At 41.5% G+C, this 25,550-nt stretch overlaps 2 protein-coding genes across 6 annotated transcripts; one reads left to right on the plus strand and one right to left on the minus strand.

Moving 5' to 3' along the window:
* Positions 1-2,794: 2,794 nt before the first annotated feature.
* On the minus strand, positions 2,795-9,122 carry rpap3 (RNA polymerase II associated protein 3). Of its 2 annotated transcripts, XM_083934789.1 has the most exons (17): positions 9,004-9,115; positions 8,615-8,787; positions 8,363-8,527; positions 8,158-8,268; positions 7,950-8,077; positions 7,701-7,822; positions 7,546-7,616; positions 7,325-7,459; positions 7,076-7,203; positions 6,866-6,987; positions 6,555-6,625; positions 6,158-6,250; positions 4,966-5,159; positions 4,624-4,807; positions 4,190-4,287; positions 3,080-3,180; positions 2,795-2,982 (listed from the first exon to the last, which is right to left on the minus strand). In XM_083934789.1, the coding sequence occupies exons 2-17, from the start codon at positions 8,777-8,779 to the stop codon at positions 2,897-2,899; spliced, it is 1,974 nt and encodes a 657-aa protein (XP_083790915.1). In that variant the 5' UTR covers positions 8,780-8,787; positions 9,004-9,115; the 3' UTR covers positions 2,795-2,896. The 2 variants fall into 2 exon arrangements, with proteins under 2 accessions (XP_083790915.1, XP_083790916.1); XM_083934790.1 differs by having other exon boundaries at positions 8,627-9,122.
* Positions 9,123-10,029: 907 nt separating this feature from the next.
* Positions 10,030-20,816, plus strand: atp23 (ATP23 metallopeptidase and ATP synthase assembly factor homolog). 4 transcript variants are annotated; one of them, XM_083934761.1, is made up of 6 exons: positions 10,030-10,205; positions 12,011-12,056; positions 18,027-18,108; positions 18,211-18,348; positions 18,791-18,874; positions 20,176-20,816. In XM_083934761.1, the coding sequence occupies exons 1-6, from the start codon at positions 10,058-10,060 to the stop codon at positions 20,377-20,379; spliced, it is 702 nt and encodes a 233-aa protein (XP_083790887.1). In that variant the 5' UTR covers positions 10,030-10,057; the 3' UTR covers positions 20,380-20,816. The 4 variants fall into 4 exon arrangements, with proteins under 4 accessions (XP_083790887.1, XP_083790888.1, XP_083790886.1 ...); XM_083934762.1 differs by lacking the exon at positions 12,011-12,056 and adding an exon at positions 16,711-16,756; XM_083934760.1 differs by lacking the exons at positions 18,027-18,108; positions 18,211-18,348; positions 18,791-18,874; positions 20,176-20,816 and adding exons at positions 12,159-12,240; positions 12,343-12,480; positions 13,572-13,655; positions 13,750-14,431.
* The last annotated feature ends 4,734 nt before the right edge of the window (positions 20,817-25,550 follow it).

Below are 25,550 nucleotides of genomic sequence, written 5' to 3' on the forward strand. Positions count from 1 at the left end.
CACCTACAAAGTGGGAAACATAGGACCTCGGGAACATAGGACCTGGGGAACATAGGTACACGCCCATGGGAATCTTTCAGCCAATCTACTGACCAGTGAGTTCGTAATGTCTTCCCTCAAGAAAGTAAAGTCTTGGTCTCAAAAGAGAAAAAAGAGAAAAGAAAGAGAGGAAAAACAAATCTAAGGAAAACAACTGTCGATTCACTATTTCAAAAGAAAGGTCAACTAGCTATTAGCAAACGACAGCTAGCTAGCAGCTTCCTAACTAAGATCGACACAGCTGCTATTGCTAGCTAGCTAGCTAACTAACTGCAAACCTCATTTAATCAAAGTGGGGGCCCACAGAGACTGCTTATGTATAGAGCCCAGACTTTGGTGCTACACCCTCGTTGTGACCAGAGTAAACAGTGTTCATCACTTTTGCCACCACTTAATATTTTGATATTCTCTCTGCACAGACCCATTCTCAGTGCGTCCCACCTCCGAGGCCCTGCCGGTTGCAGACAAGCCTTTCTCTCTGCAGTGTGTTGGCCCTCAGGACCCAACCTCTATTACATGGCTCAAGAATGACCTCCTAATGCCAGCGTCGGAAAGAGTGTATTTCTCCCCTGACAACACCACAATCACCTTCAGCACTCTCTTACGAGCAGATGGAGGGGTATACCAATGTTTGGTAGTAGAGAAAGGGAACCGCACCGTGTCCTACAAAACATTGGTAGTAGTTGAGGGTGGAACCCCAATTCTGTCTGTTGGCTACCTGATGCAAGTACACTGTGAGTATACCAGGGTCATGAAAACCAATGTTTTGCCCTGGACAGAGCCAGGCTAGCCATCTCCTCCAGCTTCCAGTCTTTATGCTAAGCTAGCTATTCAGCAGCTGCATATTTAGCATACAAATACAGTGGTATCAATCTTCTCTCAATCGTCCCATAATATGGAAATATATTGTTTCAAGGAAATGGTATTCAATACGTTTTGTTATATTATCCAGATGGGCCAGAGGAGGTTCTTATTGAGAAACCCAACAAAGAACTGGTGGGTGAGGTGATGTTCGTTCAGCCTGGATCCATTACAGAACTGCAATGTGCAACTGACTGCTTCCCAGCCTGCTCCATCAGCTGGTTTTACCACGGCAAGCTCCTGGCTACAAATGCCTCCATATCTTTCACACCTGTAACACCTCCATACGAGGCTGCCCTCATCTGTGTGGCATTCAACTCAGTGACACAGAAAAGAAGAACAGCTGAGACCACGGTGGTGGTGCCTGGTAAGCAAATGTTAAAGTAAGAAATGAGTCCACCTAAAAACGATTGATGACCAAGGTTTTTGGATGGTTCAGCATGCTGTGGCTTGTATTTGTGGCTCTTCTCTTACAGACGGACCGAAGAATGTGATCATTTCAGGACCAGATACTCTTGAAATCGGGGAAACGGCGAGCTTTACGTGCTCGGCTGAGTGCACCCCTTCCTGCAACTTCAAGTGGACTTTGTACGGGAAGACTATAACGGGCGGTGTTATGGACATCACCGTGAACCGCCACGTCTCCAAAGAGACCATCAGTTGTCAGGCTGAGAACACATTCACAGGGAAGACTGTGACGGTCAATGAGACGATCAGTGTCTCAGGTAGGCTGAGGGGTTTGAGCGTATTTGCACAAAGTTCACAGCTGTATCCAACTCTAATATAATGTGCTTTTTCACTGCAGATCCTCACTGGTGTGGATGTTGACACGCTGGAGGAAGTGCACCCATTCACCTACTCTCTCCTGATGCCCTGTACACAGCAGAGCACAAAGTTAATCTTCTTATTAATGACACTTACTACACCTGTGTGGCTGCATTTGCTCAAGCATTGTGTACTCTTTATTGTGTTCCCCTAGTTTTAGCAAGGAAAGGTTCCAACCTCTTTGTGACCCTGAATAAGATTAGACGAGGTGTAGAGTACGGATACTGTACGTGAATTGTGTTGCTTGAGTGATATGTTTTTGTGTTTCAACTACACAAGGCTAATCTCATTTTCTTTCATGATATATTCCCATTTGTCTTTCCAAACAATATGCACCAGTATGCTCAATAAACAATGAACTACTGTACTTTTTCTGATTACCGAGTGCTAATTCATCAATTGTGTGACAGGTGAGATTATGAAATACGGATTTCAAGACTACTTTTGTTTCTGTAGAGATTAATTCAACAAAAGCCCACACAGTTTACAAAATGCACCTTTATTTGTTGTTCAGATTCTGCAAAGAAACTTAAACCTGTATTTGCAGAATACAGTCAAAGTGAACCAGTTTAGCCAATATATTTATATTTATATATATATATATATATATTGGAAGAATATAAGGAGCATTCAAACAAGGCAGAGTACTCACAGAGACCAATCCATACCTGCGTTGCATTCAAAATGTATTGGAAAGTTGGAAATTCACACTTCCCTTCTGGTTGGGGTATAATCCCATATAAGATGTAGCTTTCTGACAAATTCACCAGCACTGCATGCTCATACTTATCTATGGAAATAGTAAATAGTAAGACATATACATTTACACAGTAAGGTTGATGATTTTCTATCAAGTATCATGAATAATGATATTAGCTTTTTGCATAAGGACCACAATTCTACACTGGAGGTCTCATTAACTCTAAAATGCACCATGTTCAGATTTACTATCTACAATCTGTGAATTTCCAACATTCAACTTTAAATAAATGCAGTGTCATAACGAGAGGAAGTAGATGACATCATAAATCTACAGGGCCATGACAGAACAGTCCAAATTTAATGAAAGTGAATTAAATGAAAATTTATTCGGTATTAGAATATAACTACATTGTTTTAGTGGGCTTAATAATGGAGCACTACGTGTCTGAATTTAAAGTCTGCAGCAGCGTCACACGCCGTACTTCTTCTGTAAAGCTGTGACAGATGATCCTTCCAGCTCAGCTTGGTGAAGGAAGTCAAACAGTTCTTTAAGCACTGGGGGAAAGAGAAATAGTACAACAGTTATCAAAATGACAGAATGTGTGGCTGACAAGTATGAGTCATCTGCAGCAGTACATCAAAGAGATTCAACCTTTCTTCTCCGAGGACGACAGGAACATGACAGCCATGTCAAAGCGCCTCACACTGGATAGACTTCTGAGAATCTCCAGTGTGATGGCCGGGGCTTCATTCCTGCACAGACCAATGGTGTTAAAGTATAGTACCATACTACACAGTAAGCTAAGGCTACTCCAGGATGGCAAAAATTATAATAGTGATTGTTTTGGTCAATATTCTAAAATAATCAAGATCATTTTACATTGTTACTGTTTGGAAACATCATGCATTTATTGAAGTTAAAATTATTTTTTATCTTTTTAACTTTTCTTGAACTTTAAATATAATTCGACTGAATAATACATTTAAAATGAATGTAAAAAAAACATAAAAAATGTAAAAGAAATAATTGAAAAAAAAGGCTGGTAGCTGTGCCTCAGGAGGTAGAGCGGTAATCCACTAGTCAGAAGGTCAGCACCATCCATTCATTTACCATTTATACAATATATGAATATATATGTACACTGGACATCAACATTTGAGAAAAAAAGTATTAATGCTTGATTTATTCTGAAATATTGTTATTTTTTATTGTTTGATAAAAAAAAAACGCGTACTATAGTGCCCTCTTGGTGCCAAAACATGTCTAAGGGCACTCTCACACTGTCCATCCCAGGACGTTTCACCGCTAAAGTCTAGTTTGTTTGATAGAATATCCGCTGTGGCTATTCCACTGCTGTGCTAGCATGTTTTTTTTAAATAACCATGGCACTTCAACTTAAACCTTTATTTTGTGAAAAAAAACAGTGAGCAAGCTTAACTGTAACCATTGTTAACCATTGTGTCAGAAGAGAAGATTCAAACAATATTTTCTTAGGGCTATATGATTAAAAAAATTAATAGGAAGTGAGGCCACAGCTTTGAATGACTTCAGCACATCTGCACCCACAGGCCACTAGTTTCTCACACTGCTCTGCTTTGATCTTGGTCCATTCTTCCTATTGTGTTTTCTTAATAATTGAAGGCCAAACTTGTAGCTGTAAATAAAGTTTGGTTGACCGCCCAGCTCTAAACGTAACTATGCTGCATAGAAAAACAGTTTGGGGTTCAGATGATTTGTCTCTGAGCATCTTATGAAACTCACCTGATGTAAAAACCGTGCAGTGTTGTCAGGATCTTATTGAGAATGTCCGATTCAAGGGAGTTGTGGAAAATGTTTGCATACGCCTCGGGTGCGATTTGCTGCAAGACGAGAACAAAGACGAGGCTGAGAACTTCAGGTCAAACCAAGAACTTCACATGTAAGGTTGTGTTCAGCACCAAGTCTGAGTTTTTCATTCAAATCGTCATATTTTGTAAACTTTAAAGTGGCTCAGAAATAAAGTGATGAAATCTAGATTTTCCATCAAGTTTAGATTCAGACTCACACTATGTTTAGTTAAGTGCACTCTGAGCCCTCAGACAGGACTCTTAATGTCAATACCAATGCTGTGCGGACTGCATATATAATTATACTGTATGAACACACAAATATGATCACCTCTAAATGGTAGTTTTATCTCCAAACACAAAGCTCACCTTCAGATATCTATAAATCATCTCAGGCTGGTTTGCGATCTTGCGGAGGTCGGCCTCCAGCTGGAAGCCGTTTGTGGGTGGAGGAGGCAGGTCTGCTAGTGTTGACGAGGGGCTGGTTGACGACTCAGGAGGATGAAGGATTTCTTCCTGCTCTGGTTGTTTGGTCTGTCTGCTAACAGGGACTCTGGGAAACAGAAAACAATGTTTACTGCGTGAGACTGATCAATACCACAAAATATTGAATCCTCTTGTGCTTTACAGACACGATTAGGACACTAAAAAAAAAAAAAATTCAATATAATATATTCAATATAAGGAAATAGGAAAGGGGGTGCCACTAACTGCTCAGAAGAGTGTGAGGCGACTTCTGCTATCTCCTCGATCTTGATCATCTTGGCGCTGGGTGATGTCAACGGCGGGGAGGGTTCAGCCTCCCTCATCATTTCCTCTATGGACTTGGACTCACCACCAGACTCCACCTCAGACACCGTCACCTTTCCACTCACCTCCTCAATTTCGATCCTCCTCAGAGGTTTCTGTAGAGCGGTAGATGTTCAGAATCAGTCAAATAGCACAAGCTTCAGATCACTGATAGAACGGAATTCTAGTAGAGCCACCACAAAGTGAATATCACAGAATCCAGATGTTCAGTCTACATTGATGTCTGTCATGCCAGCTGCTGGAAAAATGATGTCAGAAAACATGTATACTTTCATTAATCCAGCTGCTTTTCACAAGCACACATTTTATGAGACAAAATCACTGTCATATCATCTTCAATAACAATGAATCTATTTTTTACAATACCATTCGTACCATTCCCAAGCACGATTCACGACTAATGTCTAGTTTATTTGACCAGTGTGAGTTCAACTGTTCTGCGCTTAAGCATGGCACACTCTCCGCCCGCTGCCCGGTTGAGAGGTGGCCTTTAGTAAAACACTATTGGGCGTGTACGAGCACTAGCATGTGCATATGTACGTGCACAAGCACAATCATTGACAAATGAAAATATGCCGCTGAAGGGTTTGCAGTGGTCTAGTGAGGAGGTGGAGTGATTAGAGCAGATTTGGTCAGATGAAAATATTCAAAAACAGTTAGACAAAACAAGAACTCCGAGGGGTGATGACGTATAAACAAGAAGCATTCGAGCCGAGGCCCAGATCATTTCAAGTAATGTGAGTGCAAGCGGGCCTGGGCTGCTGGGTAAGAGGGAGGGGGGAAAATCACGCTTAAGCACGGCATCATAAGGGCCAAGTGTGAGTGCGCCCTTAATGTCTTCAAACATCTATTTTTTTCCAACAAACCAAAAATTGACTTTGAAATGAACAAAAGCAAGTAGACCAAATGTTCCGTCTGTCAACAGATCAAGGATATTTTTAGACACGATCCTGCTTCTACATTTAACTTTTGACCTGGGATGAAGCCTGATCAGATCGGTTCTTAGCGTCAGATGTCTACGGATCTCTGCTTTGACTGCTTACAGAGACTATTTCCAGAAAACAAGACTCTGCACCAAGGGGAAAAAACTCACAGTTGATTGCAGATGTGTTGGTTTGTCTATTGGCAGAACTGTTCTCCTCTGTGTGCTGTCTGGTGATTGAAGAAGGCCGCTAGACGCCGCATCCTAACATAACAGAGTGACGTGAAGAAAACAGAAGTGGAGGCTGTAGAAGATCAAATATAATAAAGTCTGTTGTGTCCGTTAGTAATCTCTACATTAGAGGCCGACTCTCATAACCGCAGGTGCTTAAAACACAGCAGAGGAATACACTTAAGTCACCATCACAACATTAGCAGCAACAGATGCAACTTGAGTAGCATAGCTACTTCTTAATATCTTAATATTTTTTAATATTTCCTTAATATTTCCAACACTGTTCCTTCTTCCACAATCACTTTTTTTTGTCTTAACTGAATTAAAAACATACAATCTGGAGTTTCTGGAGCTCGTTTAGGGCCTGCTTGTTCCCTGGTTCCAGTTTCAACACCTCTTGAAAATCTGTAAAACACACACACACACAAAGGCAATAATAGATAATATGCATATCATTCCAATGCAATTTGCTGGCAATTTCAGTTGAAGTGGATTGAGAAATAAGCAGAACTTGAAAACACTCTTGCAACATATGTAAAGATGAAAATAAACCGACTATAGAAACACAGATTATCTGGGAGGATAGCTAAACAAATGTAGTTGCTGCTGTTTGCCTTTGGAGGACCATGTTGTTCCATTCAGTACCTTGTTTGGCCTCTTCCAGTTTCCCTAAAGCCACTCTGGCGGTGGCACGACGGTGGAAAGCCTTAGAGTACGTATTGTCCAGAGAAACGGCTCTGCTGCAGTCCTCCTCTGCTTCCTTGTACCTGCAGCAAACAGACAAAAAAAAGCAAAAGGTATGTTTTATTCACTCTTACAAGAACAATGTGTTGGAGAAATCAAAGTTGTACTTACTTTTCAAGCTTGAGGAAGGCCATGGCTCTGTTGGCGTGCAGTAGGACATTCATGCTGTCTGCCTCCATGCCTCTGCTGTAGCACTCAACAGCCGCTTCATACTTCCCCTCTTTGAAATAAGCATTCCCCTAAACGGCAAATTCAGGACCATTAAAACGTGAACATTTAGGCACATTTTTTCCCCCAGCCTCTGACATGCTAGCTGAGGAGTCCAGCTGGGACACTGTAGCAGAAGTGGGCAGAGCTTACTCTGTCTTTTTGTACAACCGCCTCCTGTCGTCTCTGCTGTTCCTCCGTCAGTCTCTGCTGCTCAGGCTCCACTGTGGGAGTCTCCTGTGGCTGTGTGGCTTCACGCGGTGCCGCTGGGGCCTGACGTCCGATAGTCTGAAACCAGCCGGGGATAGAAAGGGATTAAAAGGGAGATGACTTGGGAAATGAGGCCAAACCAAAACGATCATTTTCACACTTACCTCTTTGATTTTTGCCACTTCATTCTGTGCTTCCAAGTTCCCGGGGTATAGCTTGAGAACCGTTTCATAATCTATTCGGAAAGAGATGAATGTTTTCAGCTTCTCAGTGCGCTCAAGTGAAAACAGGTGCTCTAATCTTTTGAATAGTTTGTCACCTTCTAATGCAGATTCATATTTCTTCAGTGCAAACCTCGCCGCTCCCCTTCGTGCGTACGCTTTGAAGTAGTTGCTGTCCAGAGCAATCGCCAGGTTGCAGTCGGACTCTGCCACAGCATACCTACAAAGAACAAAGTCTCAATGATTTACGGGGGAACAAAAGCTTTTTACCACACACGCAAACACACCTCTCTCAATGCTGTTACATTTATTGAAAAAGCACTTAAACCATTTGCTTTCTTTTGTACTTTTGGAGTCTGAAGAAGGAGGTGGCTCGGTTTGTGGGGAGCACAGGGTTATAAGGATCTGCGCCCATCCCTCTGGTGTAACATTCGACAGCATCGTCGTATTTCCCATCTTTGAAAAACGCGTTACCCTAAAGATAAAAGTAATGGGAATGAGCAATTTCTTCATCCTTTGGTTATTTTATTGCAGCCCTTCTCATGCCGTGTTTACCTTTTGTTTCTCGGCCAGCGCTGTCCCCCGATCAGCTGTAGCTTCCTCAGAGTCTGACTCATTTGACTCTGCGGGACTTTCCTCCTTATCCATCTCCTCCAAAGCCTTGTCCTACGACCACACACAGATGCATAAATCTTTAGTCAACTACTGCATAACTTCAACGATCATATTGAGAATATCTTACAATATTGCATTTAACTACCGCGTCAAACTTGTCCCATGATCTATAGTCGTATGCTTTTATCCTTGGGACGGTGCTGGGCTCCTCGGCCTTAGCGTGTTCATTGCCTGTTGGATCCTTCTTTATCTTCTTCCTTTCCCTCATTTTTGTTTTGTAATCTTTGTTGCGCACAGGTGGAAGCTTTTTCTGCAACAAAGTGACAAGAAGCTGCTGACACCTGAAGATAATCCAGAACATTTCCTGCTACTGGGATGGATGGATGGATGTGTATACCTGGGGACTGACCTGGGCCTCCTGAGGTTCTCCCTTCTTCAGCTCCTCGTCCCTTTTCTTGATGTCCGTCTCCCAGCTCTCCAGTTCCGTCATGAAGCTGTGCAAATCCTCTGCATTTTGCCGCATTTGAAGCTGTAACTCAATGGCTTTATTTCCTCCGGACATGTTACTTCCTGTGAAACAGACATTTGGTTTTGGAGAAATTCTTTAACACGTGTTGCTGTAGTTGTTGCAGTCTTGAAGTTGGTGTTGCAGCCAAAGAGGGAAAACACCAGAATCACGCTGTCATGCTTGAGGCTAGCAGCTAACCTAGCTAAAAACTACCAAACATGAAGAGTAAAGGAGGTGAATGGAAGTGACTCTGTAGCTACTTGAAGCTTGTAAAGTACCTGGCGCTTCTTTCTCCGGCTGATAATTACAGGTAAAATTCAGCTGCAGTCAACTTGGCTAACAAACTACAACCAAACGTGTCGTTATTCACAGCTTTCTGTTTACGTCCGGAGCCATGACAGCCGAGTCCCAGCAGCCTTTGCGCGGATGACCCTGCGCTGGGCGTAACCAAAGATCGTCTATGTTGAAATAGATAACTTACTATAACAGCATTTACTCACTTTTCGGTTAATAAAAGTTCACAAACTATGGAGGACTAAACATGACTTAAGTCTCACTGAACAAACAAACAAATAAATACATGCACATAAATGTAAAAATGAATACAGGAATTAATAAATGCAAAAATAAAAAAATTATCGAATGCTGAAATAGATGAATAAATAAATGAATAAATACATGAATAAATAAATGCATGGTACCTCCTCCCAAATAAGTACATGCAGGTAAAAAAATGTAGACATGAATGAAAAACATTTATTTATTAATGTATTGTCTACTTATTCCTTTATTTCGGCATTTATTTATTTGTTTATTTATTGAGACAAGTCATGTTTAATCCTTCACAGCAAACAACAAACCGAGAAGGGGGCTGAATAACATGGTGTCGGTTTTATTCATAGAATGATATAATGTTCATGTTTTTGTAATTTTGTGTTTATAAGTCTTTTTAAATTGTATTTCCACTGTCATTTATTTTTTACTTGCTGCTTGGGTTTTATCTTTAACAATGTTATCATGTGAGGCACTTTGTGACTTTGTCAAATATTTTCTTTTTGCGCTCGGAGTTGACGACTTTCCTGCACGCTGTAAATAGACGATCTATTCCTTTGTCTCTAACAAAACTGCGTTTAAACACATGCATTTAAAAAAATGCTTTTCATGTAAAGTTGAAGCAAAATATATTTCTTGACATTATTGTAAAAAGAGATGTAAACAATGAAATTACAAAAAAATAGTCCCGTTGCTTACCTTTGACCCTTGGCAACCACGTGATTTACAAAACAGCGATGACCTCTCCTGCTAGCTAGATTGTTGACAACATTTCACACAATGGATCAGACTAAAGAAAAAGAAGAATATGGATACAATTTATTCCCGGAGAGAAAGTCGAAAACATACAAGGGCGGTTCGCTCGCGGAGAGCCTGTTCACTTTCAACCACAAGTGTCAGATCATGCTGCAGTTCGCGACGGAGACCAGTGAGTTGAAGCTCATAGTTACCCCTTTAGAGGGAATGTCATGTCTGCAGATAACGGCCCATATACGTGTGTGAGGGAGATGCTTCTGTCAAATGTGTTTGTGGTTTCAAACATCCGTGCACTGTTAACAGTTTAACCTCGCTGTCAGAGTAGCAGCATGACTTAACGTTGGTCTGTGTCAGTCAGTGGCGTGCACAGACTCTTTGAAGGGCAGGGGCGAAAAGGGAAAAAGTTTGGCCCCCGTCAGGGCACTTTAGACATGTTTTGGCACCAAGATGGTACTTTAGCACATGTTTTGGCTGCCATGAGGGCACTTTGGCACACGTTTTTGCCCCCATGAGGGCACTTTAGACATGTTTTGGCACCAAGATGGTACTTTAGCACATGTTTTGGCTGCCATGAGGGCACTTTGGCACACATTTTTGCCCCAATGAGGGCACTTTAGACATGTTTTGGCTCCTAGAGGGTACTTTAGCACGCGTTTGGCTCCCATGAGGGTAATTAAAAACATGTTTGGGCTCCCATGAGGTTACTTGAGGGCACTTAGGGTCACTCACACTGTCCATCCGTACCGTGCCCAAACAGGCTTTACGGATAAAGCCTACTTCATTTGACCAGTGTGAGTGCAACCGCACAGCGCCTCGGACTGTTTGGGAGAGGTGGGCTTTTGTAAAGCACGTCTGCAGATGTACGAGCACGAGGCCTACGGTAGATCTGACGTAATATTATGTGCGCCTGTTCGGACATAGGAAAAAAAAAAAGACGGACCATGTGCGGACATTTAAAACAATGGCGGCGAAAGGTTCACGTTGGTGTGATGCGGAGGTGGAGTGTTTACTGCAGATTTGGTCGGATAAAAATATTCAAAAACAGTCGGACAAGACGCACAATAACTCTGAGGTCTATGGAAAGATTTGTAAACAAAGCGACGCATAGCGATGACGTCTATCAATGCGTGTGACGTGTTACGGCGTGATGACGTATAGACGGGCAACAAGCATTCGCCGAGGCCCAGGTAGTGTGAGTACAAATGGGCCCGGCCCATGGCTGGAGAGGGGGGGACAAGTACCCTAAAGCCCGGGGCACGGTACGGACGGACAGTGTGAGTGCGCCCTTAAGCATGCATTTTGGCTCCAATGAAGGTACTTTAACACACGTTTTGGCCCCCATGTGGGCACTTTAGACACGTTTTGGCTCCTAGGGCACTTTAGTATGCGTCTTGGCTCCAATGAGGGTACTTTAGACACGTTTGCCTCCCAGAGGGCACTTTAGCATGTGTTTTGGCTTACAAAAGGGCATTTTAGCACACGTTTTGGCCCCCTTCAGGACACTTTAGACATGTTTTGGCTCAAAGAGAGCACTTTAGCGTCATTTTGGCTGCCATGAGGGCACTTTAGACATGTTTTGGCTCCTAGAGGGCACTTTAGCACAGGTTATGGCTCCCATGAGGCTACTTAAGCACACGTTTTGGGTGCCATGCGGGCACTTTAGACATGTTTTGGCTCCTAGAGGACACTCAAGCACGCATTTTGGCTCGTAGAGGGCACTTTAGCACGCGTTTTGGCCCCCATCAGGGCTCTTTAGCGTCGTTTTGGCTGCCACGAGGGCACTTTAGCACGCGTTTTGGACACCACGAAGACACTTTAGCACGCATTTTGGCTTCCATGAGGGCACTTTAGACATGTTTTGGCTCCCATGAGGCTACTTTAGCACACGTTCTAGCCCCATGAGGGTACTTAAGCACAAGTTTTGGTCAGTGAATGCTGACTACGTTCAGCTCTAACTGGTTTCTGTTCTTCTCTGAGGTCCGTATGCCAAACTCCTCCTCAGTGTCATGAAGAATTCAGGTTGGTACGTACAACTTCATTGGCACTTTGGGACTGCTTAAAAACGTATACTGTTGATGCAGGAAAGAAAACAAACTAAGATGACCTTCCTTTCTCCTCGACACAGCCAAGTGTTTAAAGACCGACACTTCTCCTGTGAAGAATGTGACGGGACGGTCAGCGGGGGCTTTGATGCAGCTTCTTCTCAAGTAAGACAGAGTTCTTGGCATTAATAAAGATATTGGAATGTTTTGATGGTGTAAAAGAATTTCACTGCTCAACATTTAATGACATTTGTGTTTTGTTTGCAGATCGTTTTGTGTCAGAACATCATCCGCCAGCAGTCCCACATGAACAGAGTGGTCACACATGAGCTCATTCATGCCTTTGACCACTGTCGGGCCCACGTGGACTGGTTCAACAACTACAGACATCTCGCTTGTTCTGAGGTGAGCCCCGATTTGCATCTATGTGCAATGGTAACACTATTGTGTCACTGAGTTTAAACTGTACTTCTGTGTTCCCGTTGTCATGAATGAACCAGTTAAAATGTGTATTGTTACTAATCTTTAACATCAAAATGTACCCGTGCAGGGAAAAACTCATATCAGTCCCTCCAGGTTACAGTGGCTAACTTGGTGTGATTTTTTCAGCAGAGGATTGATACACATTTTGTGCTCCAGTGAATATTTTCGGCACCACCACACATGCGTATATCCTTCGATGTCATTTAGAGCTAGGGATGCCACGGTGAGGATTTTCTTTCATTGGTTAGTAAACGTGTGATAATACCGGCGTTACAGATAACATGCGGGGTTTCCCGCAGCACTTTACAGCAACACACGCCTGCCGCCTTGTGTCTTCTAATGTTTTCCAAATAAAAAAAGAAGTATATAAGCGATATTTGCCGTGTTACTCTGTCCTGTTTTCTCACTTTCATTCCAAACCTTGACCAGCGCCAGACTCCCTTCTCTGCAGAACCCATTAAAAAAAAACAAAGCAAAAAAATGTTTTTAACATCTAGTATGCTCCGAAATACACGCCTCTGAATCGTGTGATGCATACTCCATAACACTATTTAGTCAGAAAGTGACACTGAACCATGACGTTGCTGTGACTCTCGAATAAAAACAAAACAAAAATGGACCTCCTGTTTTTTTTATTTCAAAGATTACTTGAATACTGGTTTGCCAGGTAATGCAATATTTGAATATTGATATTGCGGAAAATGCCCATCCCTACTACAGTGGAGCAGACACTTTCATGTGGGCGCTGATACCCAAAAATGAGATCAATGTATGCCAAAACACAGAATACTACGGCAAGCCCTCTTGGAGCTTGCAGTTTTATTTCACTCTTTAATGTTTCCTTATACACAGGATGTTAGCACATGATTAAGACCTGAGAAAGGGGACGTTGTGATAATTCCCAACTTAAAAATGTCCCCATGTTCTTATTAAATTCGAATCAAAAACAAAAATACCGTGCTGACCAAAGCGTTTTGTTTTTGGATAATCAAATAACTTTTTTGTCATTCTAGATTCGGGCAGCTAACCTCAGTGGAGACTGCTCCTTTAGCAATGAAGTGGGCAGACTCAACTTCGGCGTGAAGAAGCAGCATCAGGTATCTGCTCTGGGATAAATGTACCTTTTTTACTGGCAGGTCTCAGGTTTTTGTCTGTAATCTGCCATTTACATCATGTTTTCCCCCCGGACAGGAGTGCGTCAAAGACCGCGCCCTGCGCTCCATCCTAGCCTCACGGAATATTAGTCGAGAGGAGGCGGAGAAACTAGTGGACGAGGTCTTTGACACGTGCTTCAATGACCACGCACCGTTCGGACGAATCCCGCACAGCAAGAGGGATGCTGAATTCGCCTACAGAGATTATGAGAGCAGAGATCGATATTATGCAAACCTTTAGTGCTCTCACATTATCTTTTATCTCTCAAGGGTGCTATGACGGGCGCTGACAAAAGCTTGGCAGCTTCAGAGCCCTGGTCAGTGTCAAAGCCTCAACAGACTGACAGCGTGTCAAAAACCATCAAATCCCTTCAGACGGGATTTCTAGAGAATTATTTGTCCTTGGAACAGAAAAGCAAAAGAAGGAGCAACAGTACATTTCATGGTTTACTGTTATTTCTTATACTAACGCTGTATAAAGGGATTGCAAGGAGTGATTTTGCTGTGGAAGTAAATGATTAGATGAAGCCCCAGTGATTTATTTGTTTGTTTTAATTTGACCAATGGTTGCTTTTAAGGCTTGTTTTTGTCCAACGATATTTGCTGTTCAAGTCCTTCGATGTCAGATGAGGATGTATTTCTCTGATTGTTTGCTCTTCATCTTGTTGCCACATTGACCTCAACACATTTCTTGTAAATAAAGCTGATTGGGCTTAAATTAAACCAAATCAACTTCTGTTTTAATGAAAGTTCTTTGGTAGGACAAGAGGGGATGTTACGTTCAACTTTAGCACAAAATGTTTGAGTTCATGACAAGCCGAAGAAGCATTAAGTATGCGCAATTCTGATTATAACACATTTATGCCTGATCCTGAGAGACAATTGTTCAAAGTAACATGGGATGCAAGTAATATAAAGCACCAGACCGTGGTCGTTTTTAACTTTGATATTTGATGGATGTTCACTCCGGTTCCAGCCGCGACTTTACTGAGATCTGTCCGGTGTTGGCAGCAGGAGAACGGTCCCAGGGCCTCGGGCTGAGTCGCTGTAAACTGATTTAGGGACCATAGTGAAATGACTTCATATTGATATATTTGAATACAAAATAATTTTTTCAATGCCATGTGATCCCAAACTTGTATTGTCTTATATTACTAAACTGATCAAACACAAAACACCACTTTTTTTGTGGCATTTTAGTGCTTCATATATTTTTTATGAATATTAATATGCAGAAAAGATCATTTTTCTTCAATAGCTTCCATGTCATGTGACCCTGTGACTCCAAACCAGTATCACAAATCAGTATCAAAATGTATGAGGCATTAAAATACCATAAAAAGTGGGGTGTACTGTTTGTTCGGTTCGGTTATACACTTGGATGCTGGTTTGGAGGTACTGGGTCACATGAGACATGGAAGCTATTGGAAAAGTAAGAATTTCTGCATATTAACATTCATAAGAAATATATGAAACACTAAAATACCATGAAAAGTGCTGTGTCTCATTTGATCAGTTTAATAATACAATATAATACGGTTTGGAGTAACTGGGTCACTCACATGACATGGAAACTATTGAAAAAAAACCCAATTGTTTTCTATTCATATATTTAAGTAAAGTAATTTAATGACGGTCTCTAAATCAGTTTCCAGCGACTTAGCGTGATTCCTTGGAACCGTTCTCCTGCTGCCAACACTGGGCAAATCTCAGCAAAGTCGCGGCTGGAACCGGAGTGAATATCCGTCAAATATCCAACTTAAAACGAACTTTACCGCGATAAAGAACCGACAAAACACCAGAATCACGATGTCATGCTTGAGGCTAGCAGCTAACTTAGCTAAAACTGCCAAACATGAAGAGTAAAGGAAGTTACTCTGTAGCTACTTGAAGCTTGTAAAGTACCTGGCGCTTCTTTCTCCGGCTGATAATTACAGGTAAAATTCAGCCGCAGTCAACTTTGCTAAAAAACTACAACCAAACGTGTCGTTCTTCACAGCTTTCTGTTTACGTCCGGAGCCATGACAGCCGAGTCCCAGCAGCCTTTGCGCGGATGACCCTGCGCTGGGCGTAACCAAAGATCGTCTATGTTGAAATAGATAACTTACTACAACATGAATAAATAAATATATGGACACAGAAATACAGACATAATAAATGTAGGTGAACAAAAATGTAGGAATAAACGTGAAGCATGTTTGTAATTCTGTGTTTATAAGTCTTTTTAAATTTTATTTCTATTGGTATTTATTTTTTTGCTTGCTAATTTTGGGTCAACAATTTTATCATGCGAAGCACTTCGTGACTTTGTCTGTAAATGGGAGTGGGTAATACATTTGTTTTGTTCACATATTACGCTCGGAGTTGACGACTTTCTTACACGCTGTAAATAGACGATCTATTCATTTGTCTCTAACAAAACTGCGTTTAAATACGTTTATTTTTAAAATTCCTTTTCATATAAAGTTGAAGCAAATTATATTTCTCGACCTTTTTTGCACAAGAGAGATGTAAACAATGAAATTACAAAAAAATAGTCCCGTTCCTTACCTTTGACCTTTGGCAACCACGTGATTTGCAAAACAGCGATGACCTCTCCTGCTAGCTAGATTGTTGACAACATTTCACACAATGGATCAGACTAAAGAAAAAGAAGGATATAGCTACGACTTATTCCCGGAGAGAGAAACGAGAACATACAAGGGCGGTTCGCTCGCGGAGAGCCTGTTCACTTTCAACCACAAGTGTCAGATCATGCTGCAGTTCGCGACGGAGACCAGTGAGTGTTGAAGCTCATAGTTACCCCTTCAGAGGGACTGTCATGTCTGCAGATAACGGCCCATATACGTGTGTGAGGGAGATGCTTCTGTCAAATGTGTTTGTGGTTTCAAACATCCGTGCACTGTTAACAGTTTAACCTCGCTGTCAGAGGAGCAGCATGATTTAACGTTGGTCTGTGTCAGTGAATGACTCTAACTGGTTTCTGTTCTTCTCTGAGGTCCGTATGCCAAACTCCTCCTCAGTGTCATGAAGAGTTCAGGGTGGTACGTATCATTTTACATTGTGTGTTATCATTGTTGACTTGTGTAACGCTCACATCCCTGCCAAAAAAACCCCAAAACAAACTGTGATCTTTGGGACACAGACCTTACAACAGATCATAGTTATGCAAATGCTACTAATGCTATTACTACCTAATAACAATTCAATTCAATTCAATTTATAGTGCCAAATCATAACAAAAGTTATCTCAGGACATTTTAGAGAGTAGGTAAAGACCACACTCTATGACTTATTTATGATAAACATAGACCCAACAATTCCCCCGTAGGGAACTGTGGCAACGAAAACCTTCAGGAACGTGGGACAGACCCAGCAAAGGGGAGAGAAAGAGAGAAAGACAAAGACAGACAAAAGACAGAGAGACAGACACACTTCCAGAGATGCAAGCAGCCAAAGAGTAACAGTAACTATAAAAATATCTATAGTAATGTGAATATGACTTATATGTTATGGCCGTTAATACAGCAGAATAATAGGAACAGGCACATCTAAGGTGATAGAACATGAAAATGATTATTATTATAATAATTAGCAGCTACGATACAGCTAGACATACCACTGATGGTGTTTTTATGGCTACAAATTTTATAATTTATAAGACTAGTGACAGTATATATGACTAATAGTTATAGAAGTAGCAGGAAGCGTCATGCAGGACCACGGCAGCAGGCACCACCACGATCATCAGAGACCTGCGAGACGACAAAGCACAAACAACTCTGGGGAAGAAGTTGAATTAGTAACATTATTCAAAAACATTGAAATTATTCGTTTTTACTGTTATCTTCCCCCCATTATTATCATTGTTCTTATTTGTTTGAAATGATTTTATCTTCTTCATATTTATTATTATTTATTTAAAATGTTTTTGTGTTTTTTGTTGTAGTTTTTCTCTCTCGTTTTCTGAGTGTTGGGGTTTGGTGGGGACTAATAGAAAAATGTAAAAAACATTATAAAGCACAGGTTTGATATTGAGTTGTAAAAGGTAAAAATGAATCTTTATTAAATGGAATGTGTCTTTTTATAGTTTGCGTTCAGAGCATCTACTACATGTGTGCAAACAAAATCCCAGTTCTTAGTTAATAATACTTTTCTCTAATCTCGGCCCTGTTTTCCTCCCAAACCTTCATTGGCACTTTTTTTTTATTAACAGTCATTTAAATTTAAGCTGGTTTTGAATGCTTAAAAACGTATACTGTTGATTCAGGAAAGAAAACAAACTAAGATGACTTTCCTTTCTCCTCGACACAGCCAAGTGTTTAAAGACCGACATTTCTCCTGTGAAGAATGTGACGGGACGGTCAGCGGGGGCTTTGACGCAGCTTCTTCTCAAGTAAGACAGAGGTCTTGGCATTAATAAAGATATTGGACTGTTTTGATGGTGTAAAAGAATTCAACTGCTCAACATTTAATGAGATTTGTGTTTTGTTTGCAGATCGTTTTGTGTCAGAACAACATTCACCAGCAGTCCCACATGAACAGAGTGGTCACACATGAGCTCATTCATGCCTTTGACCACTGTCGGGCCCACGTGGACTGGTTCAACAACTACAGACATCTGGCTTGTTCTGAGGTGAGCCCCGATTTGCATCTCGGCAATGGTAACAGTATTCTCAAATCAGTCCCTCCAGGTTACAGTAGGCAACTTGGTGTGATGTATGTAAAACAAACCCATGTGCCTTAAATGCAAGACAGAAATGCGTCCGATAACTCCTGGTCTTAGTCATGCCCTAAGCTGCAAAGATAACTGGTTCAATGTGTTATCTGAAATAGTAAAAACATTGGGTTTGGAGATCCAGTGTCCCTCATCCCATCCCATGCATATTGTGACATTAAAAACAGTAACAGATTGCACTGTACTTTTCTTACTTATGCTGCAAGAAAGACATTTTTTTGCAGTGGATCAATGAAAATCCCATGTTCTTATTAGACCTTAATCAAAAACAGAAATACCCTGCTGACCAAAGCGTTTAGTTTTTGGATAATCCAAAGACTTTTTTGTGTCATCATTTCAGATTCGGGCAGCTAACCTCAGTGGAGACTGCTCCTTTAACAATGAAGTGGCCAGACTCAACTTTGGCTTGAAGAAGCATCATCAGGTATCTGCTCTGGGATAAATGTACCTTTTTTACTGGCAGGTCTCAGGTTTGTGTCTGTCATCTACGAAGACGTATTAGGGCAAGTATGGAAAGAAAAAATACGTACCCGGTGAAGGGGGTAATAGTTCAAAACTAAAGCTGCAGATTTACGAGATTAAAAAGTAGCAAATCTACGAGAAATAAAGTTGCATAATATGCGTGAGTTTTTGTGTATTGTGAGCATTGGATAAAGCAGTCTACTGCGTCATCTGTGTGTAATAAATCAGCACGGAAGAGAAGTAGATGTTGGACATTTTGCTGTGGTTGTCGACCTACACTTAGGGCACACTCACACTGTCCATCCATAGACTATACACTGGCATGCGTACAAGCCTTTCATACCAATATGCGCACATAGTCACAAAGGGCCACTATATGTACAATAAAACTTTAACGTTACTATTATTTTTGATGCAGAATACTGCTGAGCTGCAGCACACTCGGCATGTAGACAGACTAGATTGAAATATCGCTTTCCTACACATGTCTGACTGTGGAAAAGAGTAGTAGCCTAATAAAGTACTGCCTTTTTACTCACAAAGGTTTTATTTCACTTACATCTGCACCAGGGACCATTGCTAAGCATGCGAGGCTAAGCATTTAATACCTTATCAATGCACCTGTTCAACAGGCATAAGTTAAACATGTCACGTTATAACCAAGCCGTCTGGTGTGTGCTGCGGCTCACTTCACTATCAGAATTGATCGCGCATCAGAAAATAATAATAGTTGCGTTAAGGTTTTATGACAAAAGCTGTCTCTATCTGTTCTGTTTTTCTGAGGTTGCCACAAATCTTTGGCCAAGTGCTATAAAGGAGCTGCTGGCTGAAAGAAAACAGCACCTGTCTCTACCAAAGGTGGCTATAATAAAATATGTGGCACTAAAGTTTCATACATATAACGTTAGAGGCGCCACAATGCAGTCTCTCAAACACTTTACCCATGATGTCACCGGACCTTGTAGCGTCCTTCATTCTTTCTAATCTACCAAAAACAGTTTGCTGCAGACACAGTAGCCTGCAAGGCACGCAGCAGCGTCTGTGTTGGTCCTGAAGTGATGTATTTCAACAGGGAGTGTAGAACTGGAGGCGTAAATGAAAACAATATTTTTCCGACTTTTAATCTCATAAATATGTGACTTTATTCTCAAAATATTACCCCCCTCTCTTGGGTCCGGATTTATTTATTTATTTTTTCATACTTGGCCCTAATACGTCATTGTAGTAATCTGCCACTTACATCACGTTTATTCCCCCGGACAGGAGTGCGTCAGAGGCCGCGCCCTTCGCTCCATCCTAGCCGTGAGGAAAATTAGTCGAGAGGCGGCGGAGAAACTAGTGGACGAGGTCTTTGACACGTGCTTCAATGACCACGCACCGTTCGGACGAATCCCGCACAGCAAGCAGGATGCTGAATTCGCCTACAGAGATTATGAGAGCAGAGATCGATATTATGCAAACCTTTAGTGCTATCACATTATCTTTTATCTCTCAAGGGTGCTATGACGGGCGCTGACAAAAGCTTGGCAGCTTCAGAGCCCTGGTCAGTGTCAAAGCCTCAACAGACTGACAGGGTGTCAAAAACCATCAAATCCCTTCAGACGGGATTTCTAGAGAATTCTTTGTCCTTGGAACAGAAAAGCAAAGGAAGGAGCAACAGTACATTTCATGGTTTACTGTTATTTTTTATACTAACGCTGTATAAAGGGATTGCAAGGAGTGATTTTGCTGTGGAAGTAAATGATTAGATGAGGCCCCAGTGATTTCTTTGTTTGTTTTAATTTGACCAATGTTTGCTTTTAAGGCTTGTTTTTGTCCAACGATATTTGCTGTTCAAGTCCTTCGATGTCAGATGAGGATGTATTTCTCTCATTGTTTGCTCTTCATCTTGTTGCCACATTGACCTCAACACATTTCTTGTAAATAAAGCTGATTGTGCTTAAATTAAACCAAATCAACTTCTGCTTGAATGAACAAGAGGGGATGTTACGTTCAACTTTAGCACAAAATGTTTGAATTCATGGAGGCGCATCGCTGATTCTAACACATTTATGCTTGATCCTGAGAGACGACTGTCCAAATGAACATGTGAGGCAAGTCATACGAGTAAAGTGAGAAAAGTTCCACAACAACATGGTCAACTTTGTTCACAGCTGCGCCGCAACTGTAAAATGTCACCGCTGACATCTTTATTGGACATTAGCATTTAAAGAATCTCGTATCCCTCCACGGAGATTAATGAGGGGGAAAGTTATAAGGGAAATTAGCCTCGTAATCCCCCTCCCTTCCCCCTCCTCCTCTCCTGCCTATCTCAAAGACAACACCCTCTGCATCTTAATTACAAAGTCACTTGGTTGAGACTGCTGTTGGGAGTGTAATATGCCACTTATCTCAGTACTCGTCCTCTTAGAAAACACTACAAAAATGTGAGATGAGCGTGGGCTTAAACAACAAGGCGAGCGGGTAGGATGACGAGCAAAGAAGATTAGGTTAATTTTAAATTTAACAGAGAAAATGATGAAAAGCGTTTCGAGGCGGCTGGTATTAATCTGAGACAAACACAAGAAAACAAAAGGAGGGAATGATATTTGGATTTGTGCACTGGCATACACCCAAGTATAGGCTAAATAAAGAAATCATACAAAACAATAGAATTAATGCTGGAATTGTGCACATATCAAATACAAGCTACTAAATATTTAATACAATTAGACAATACTGGAATTAAATCTGTTAAAAACGCTCTGAAAAAAAACCTACAGCTAGCTACAGCCCTGACAATTTAATTTTCCATGTTCTTTAACAATATAACTTGAAGTCTGTTTTGGAGATTCAAACATCAGGATCCTGACCGGATGAAGTGGAGGACCTTGTTGACTGTATCGTCTCTGTTGGCAGGGGTGTAGCAACAAATTCTGGGCCCTATACATAAGCAGTCCCTGGGGGCCACAAGTACTTCACTATGGTTAAATGAGGTTTGCTTAGTATCAGGCTTAAGAGAATAATACCGTGCTTGTGTTCTAATAGTAACTAGCTAGCTAACTCCTACTGTCTTCAGATAGTAAAGGTTACAGTTAGCTAGCTAGCTAGCAGTAGCAGCTGTGTCGGGAGCATACCTATGTTGCCCAGGTCCTATGTTCCCCAGGTCGTATGTTCCCAGCTTTGTATGTGAACTTCTGACCCTCTTCTAAGAAAAGGGTCAGAAGTTCCCTGCTTTTCACAAAAAGGGTACATTGTTCCCTGGTCTGTTAGTTTTTCCAAAACCAGTGCCGAATTCCCCGACAAATAGGCTCATGTAGACCCCAACAGTACCCCCTAACCCTAACCCTAACCCTGACCCTAACCGTAACCTCTAACCCTAACAAAATGCTAAATTAAATCGGCTCATGCGACCGGGGAACATAGGACCCGGGGAACACAGGGATGACCCCGCTGTGTCGATCCCAGCTAAGTAGCTGCTGTCGGTACGGTAGTTTGACTTTTTCACTGGTTCTTCATGAAGAATTTTCTTTATTCCATGATGCTACGTGATGGTAACCTGACTCTCGCCAGATGAATTTCGTTCCTCCTTGCTTCACTCACCCATCTGGGATCGCTCCATTAGTAAGTGATTTCAGGAGGCTGGGCCTTATCAAAAATCCTTGCATATGATTGGATAAACTACTTGTCCGTCATCTTATTGACACGCTAATTCAACCACTCGCATCGAAACCAACCTGTGAGGCTGATGAGAGCGATGCAGGGAAAAGCCAAACAGAACAGCCCACATGGTTTCCACCAACAAAAGCCTTCAGAGCCGTTCTCTGGTGTTCTTTAAAAAAAAGAAATAGTTGTTTAAACTGGACAACACTGATGAAATAGCAGCATCAATGTTGGCGTCTTCTTCATAGATGGGAGCCGCCATTATTGTCTGAATCACAAACAGTCGCTTCTCTACTACGCATCATCTATAAAACCCCCGCCCGGCGGTCCTGATTGGCTCTACCATTTTTTTGCAGACCCTGAAATCCTTCTGCGATAGAGTGATCCCAGATGGTTGAGAGGAGATGGTAGTCATCCGGCGATAGTTAGGTTAATGAGATTGAGGAGTTTGCTAATGGCTAGCCACCTTTCTTTTGAAAGAAATTAATTAACAGTTTTTTTCTTTGGGTTTGTTTTTCTTGTATTTCTTTTCTGTCTTCTCTTCTGGGACCCAGACTTTACTTTCTTGAGGGAAGACATTATGAAGTCACTGGTCAGTAGATTAACTGACAGATTATCATGCTGAGTCATGATGGGCGGACTAAACCACTGACTTGACATGACTTCATGACAACAGAAGGTCTCGAATCAGGCTGCTGGTACATGCATTTATCCAGTGAGGTGTCGAAGAAGTGAGTGAACACCAGTTTAAACAGTCAATGGCAACATCTGACAACATTACCAATGCCTGCAGTTGCTATATTGTGATCATTTTGTGTTGTGGCGTAGAAGTAGTATAGTCTCAATCCCTCATTCATGACTGCAGTACCATCGCAGTCCATTGGATGGCAGTTTTGCCCACTAATCCTCATCCTGGGAACATCCAATCCAAACTTGAAAAAAAAGCGTTGTTACTGTTTTATTGACACATATAATTGAATCCATTTCATCAAGTCCCTTTCCAGGTGAATGTTGGGGCCTTTTATGAGCAGAGGAAGGGAGCAGTAATGAAGTAGCTGCTGCGAAGAGTGACGATTTTCATTATTCCATCTATTTAAACAGGCAGCACCCACTGTGATCTAATTAGGATGCCCCAGCAACACTGAAATCCCTTCACTAATCTGCTGTAGGACAACACATTAACCCTGAGAGAACTAATGAACTCATCTCATTAATTAGAATAATGCCCAGATTTAGTTGTAGCGCAGAGAGGCGATGAAGTGTGAGGACACCCACTTGCCTTTGTGAATTTTTTAGGTGTCTGCTCTTCACAGGGGTGGAGGTAATAATGAGAAACTGTTGAATTATTAAGTTGTGATCTTTTTTTTTTAAGTACTGAGGTATTTCTGGCCATATTTTATGAAGAAGATTGTGCATGTTTCTACACAATGTATCTTTTCGGAAGTGATGAGCTTTGAGGAATAAATGGTCGACACGTACAGTTGCTTCTCAAGGTGCTGAATGACTTTGGAACCTGGGGAAACGTTTATCGCCATGGCATCCTTTGTCCAATATGGTCATTTTTCTCTCCCATCTCCAGCACTCTGGGGGGACCACTTGAACAAAGGAAATATATTGAGTCCAGTCACCTGTACTTTAGCCTGAGGACGACAATCATATTCAGGAGATTGAGGACAAGAGTGCATATCTAAAGATGGCAGCCGTGAACCTTGTTTTATCAGCTTATACATCATATCTGAATAGTGAACATACTGTAGATATGTGAAGATAGATAGAATACAAGTACAGTAAACTAGTAGAAGTGCTAAATATTTAGATATTCATAGATGGACTACTACTATTACTATTACTTTTTTTATTATTTTCTCTCTCTCTCTCTCTCTCTCTCTCTCATCTCTCTCCTCTCTCTCTCTCTCTCTCTCTCTTCTCTCTCTCTCTCTCTCTCTCTCTCTCTCTCTCTCTCTCTCTCTTCTCTCCTCTCTCTCTCTCTCTCTCTCTCTCTCTCTCTCTCTCTCTCTCTTCTCTCTCTCTCTCTCTCTCTCTCTCTCTTCTCTCCTCTCTCTCTCTCTCTCTCTCTGGGCAATTCTTAGTAAAACTTTATTTACATCAAAATGTCTGACTACATCATAAACGCCAAATCCATAGATGACAAGTCAAGAACTGGCAACATATAGAATCTATTGTACTTGATAAAGTGCATGTGGTACTGTGGGATGTGATTTAATTCATCTGGTAATTTACAGGCGACACTGACGGCAAAGGAAAAAAAAACGTTGAAATCATTAGAATTCACAGCACAAATCCTCTGGAGGCGAACCTTCCAACCTGACAATTAACTTCCCCCAGCAGGGAAGCACTGTTTGAGACTGCAGCGGTGGGTGAGGATTGAGCGTGTTTATCAATTAATTATGTGTGCAAGTTGAGGATTAATTAAGGTGTTTCAAAGTTGAGATCATCTTTGTGTTACGGCCATTTTATGTAATTTAAACAACTTTCTGGCATGGCTCTCTCAAAGCCAGGCCATCTGAATTAATGGTTGATTAGTCTCGCTGTAGCCATTTGCACAGCGCTGACATCGGTTGACCCAAATGCACATAAACAGCATTTTCTTTCTGGATAATCCACAGACTTTAATGTTAACACTTTCCCTTTTAACTACTTTTTATGTAATAGTCCCTGTGAAAATGTTTAACATGCTGTTCTGTCGATTGTCTTGATAACAGGGTCACTGTTTGTTGAATGCTTTAGAAACAAAATTTCATTATCTCCAGTGTACTGATGTGGGAAAAAGTAACTATTTTGCAACTTACAAGTAAGACTCAAGCCTTAGAAATTAAGTCCAGAAGTCTTGCTGTACTGACCTGAGACAAACGGCAGACTTTGACCTTCAAGCATGATTCAGAGAGCAATCAGTGTTGTAGGAAAGATCCGCTTTACTCAAGTCAAAGGAATCCAAAAAAGCATGCTGGTCAGGCAAACCCTCATTAGAAAAAGGC

The sequence above is a fragment of the Echiichthys vipera genome (assembly GCF_963691815.1).
Source record: "Echiichthys vipera genome assembly, chromosome: 20".
Classification (NCBI taxonomy): Eukaryota; Metazoa; Chordata; class Actinopteri; order Perciformes; family Trachinidae; genus Echiichthys; species Echiichthys vipera.

Excerpts from the sequence above, each read along its gene's own strand:
- rpap3 (XM_083934789.1), bottom strand. The coding sequence starts at position 8,779 with ATGTCCGGAGGAAATAAAGCCATTGAGTTACAGCTTCAAATGCGGCAA. Across the intron at positions 8,528-8,614 it reads AGGCCCAGGTCAGTCCCCAG|AAAAAGCTTCCACCTGTGCG; the intron begins GTATACACATCC and ends ACTTTGTTGCAG. Across the intron at positions 3,181-4,189 it reads CTGCACGGTTTTTACATCAG|GAATGAAGCCCCGGCCATCA; the intron begins GTGAGTTTCATA and ends TGGTCTGTGCAG.
- atp23 (XM_083934761.1), top strand. The coding sequence starts at position 10,058 with ATGGATCAGACTAAAGAAAAAGAAGAATATGGATACAATTTATTCCCG. Across the intron at positions 12,057-18,026 it reads GTCATGAAGAATTCAGGTTG|CCAAGTGTTTAAAGACCGAC; the intron begins GTACGTACAACT and ends TCCTCGACACAG. Across the intron at positions 18,109-18,210 it reads TTGACGCAGCTTCTTCTCAA|ATCGTTTTGTGTCAGAACAA; the intron begins GTAAGACAGAGG and ends TTTTGTTTGCAG.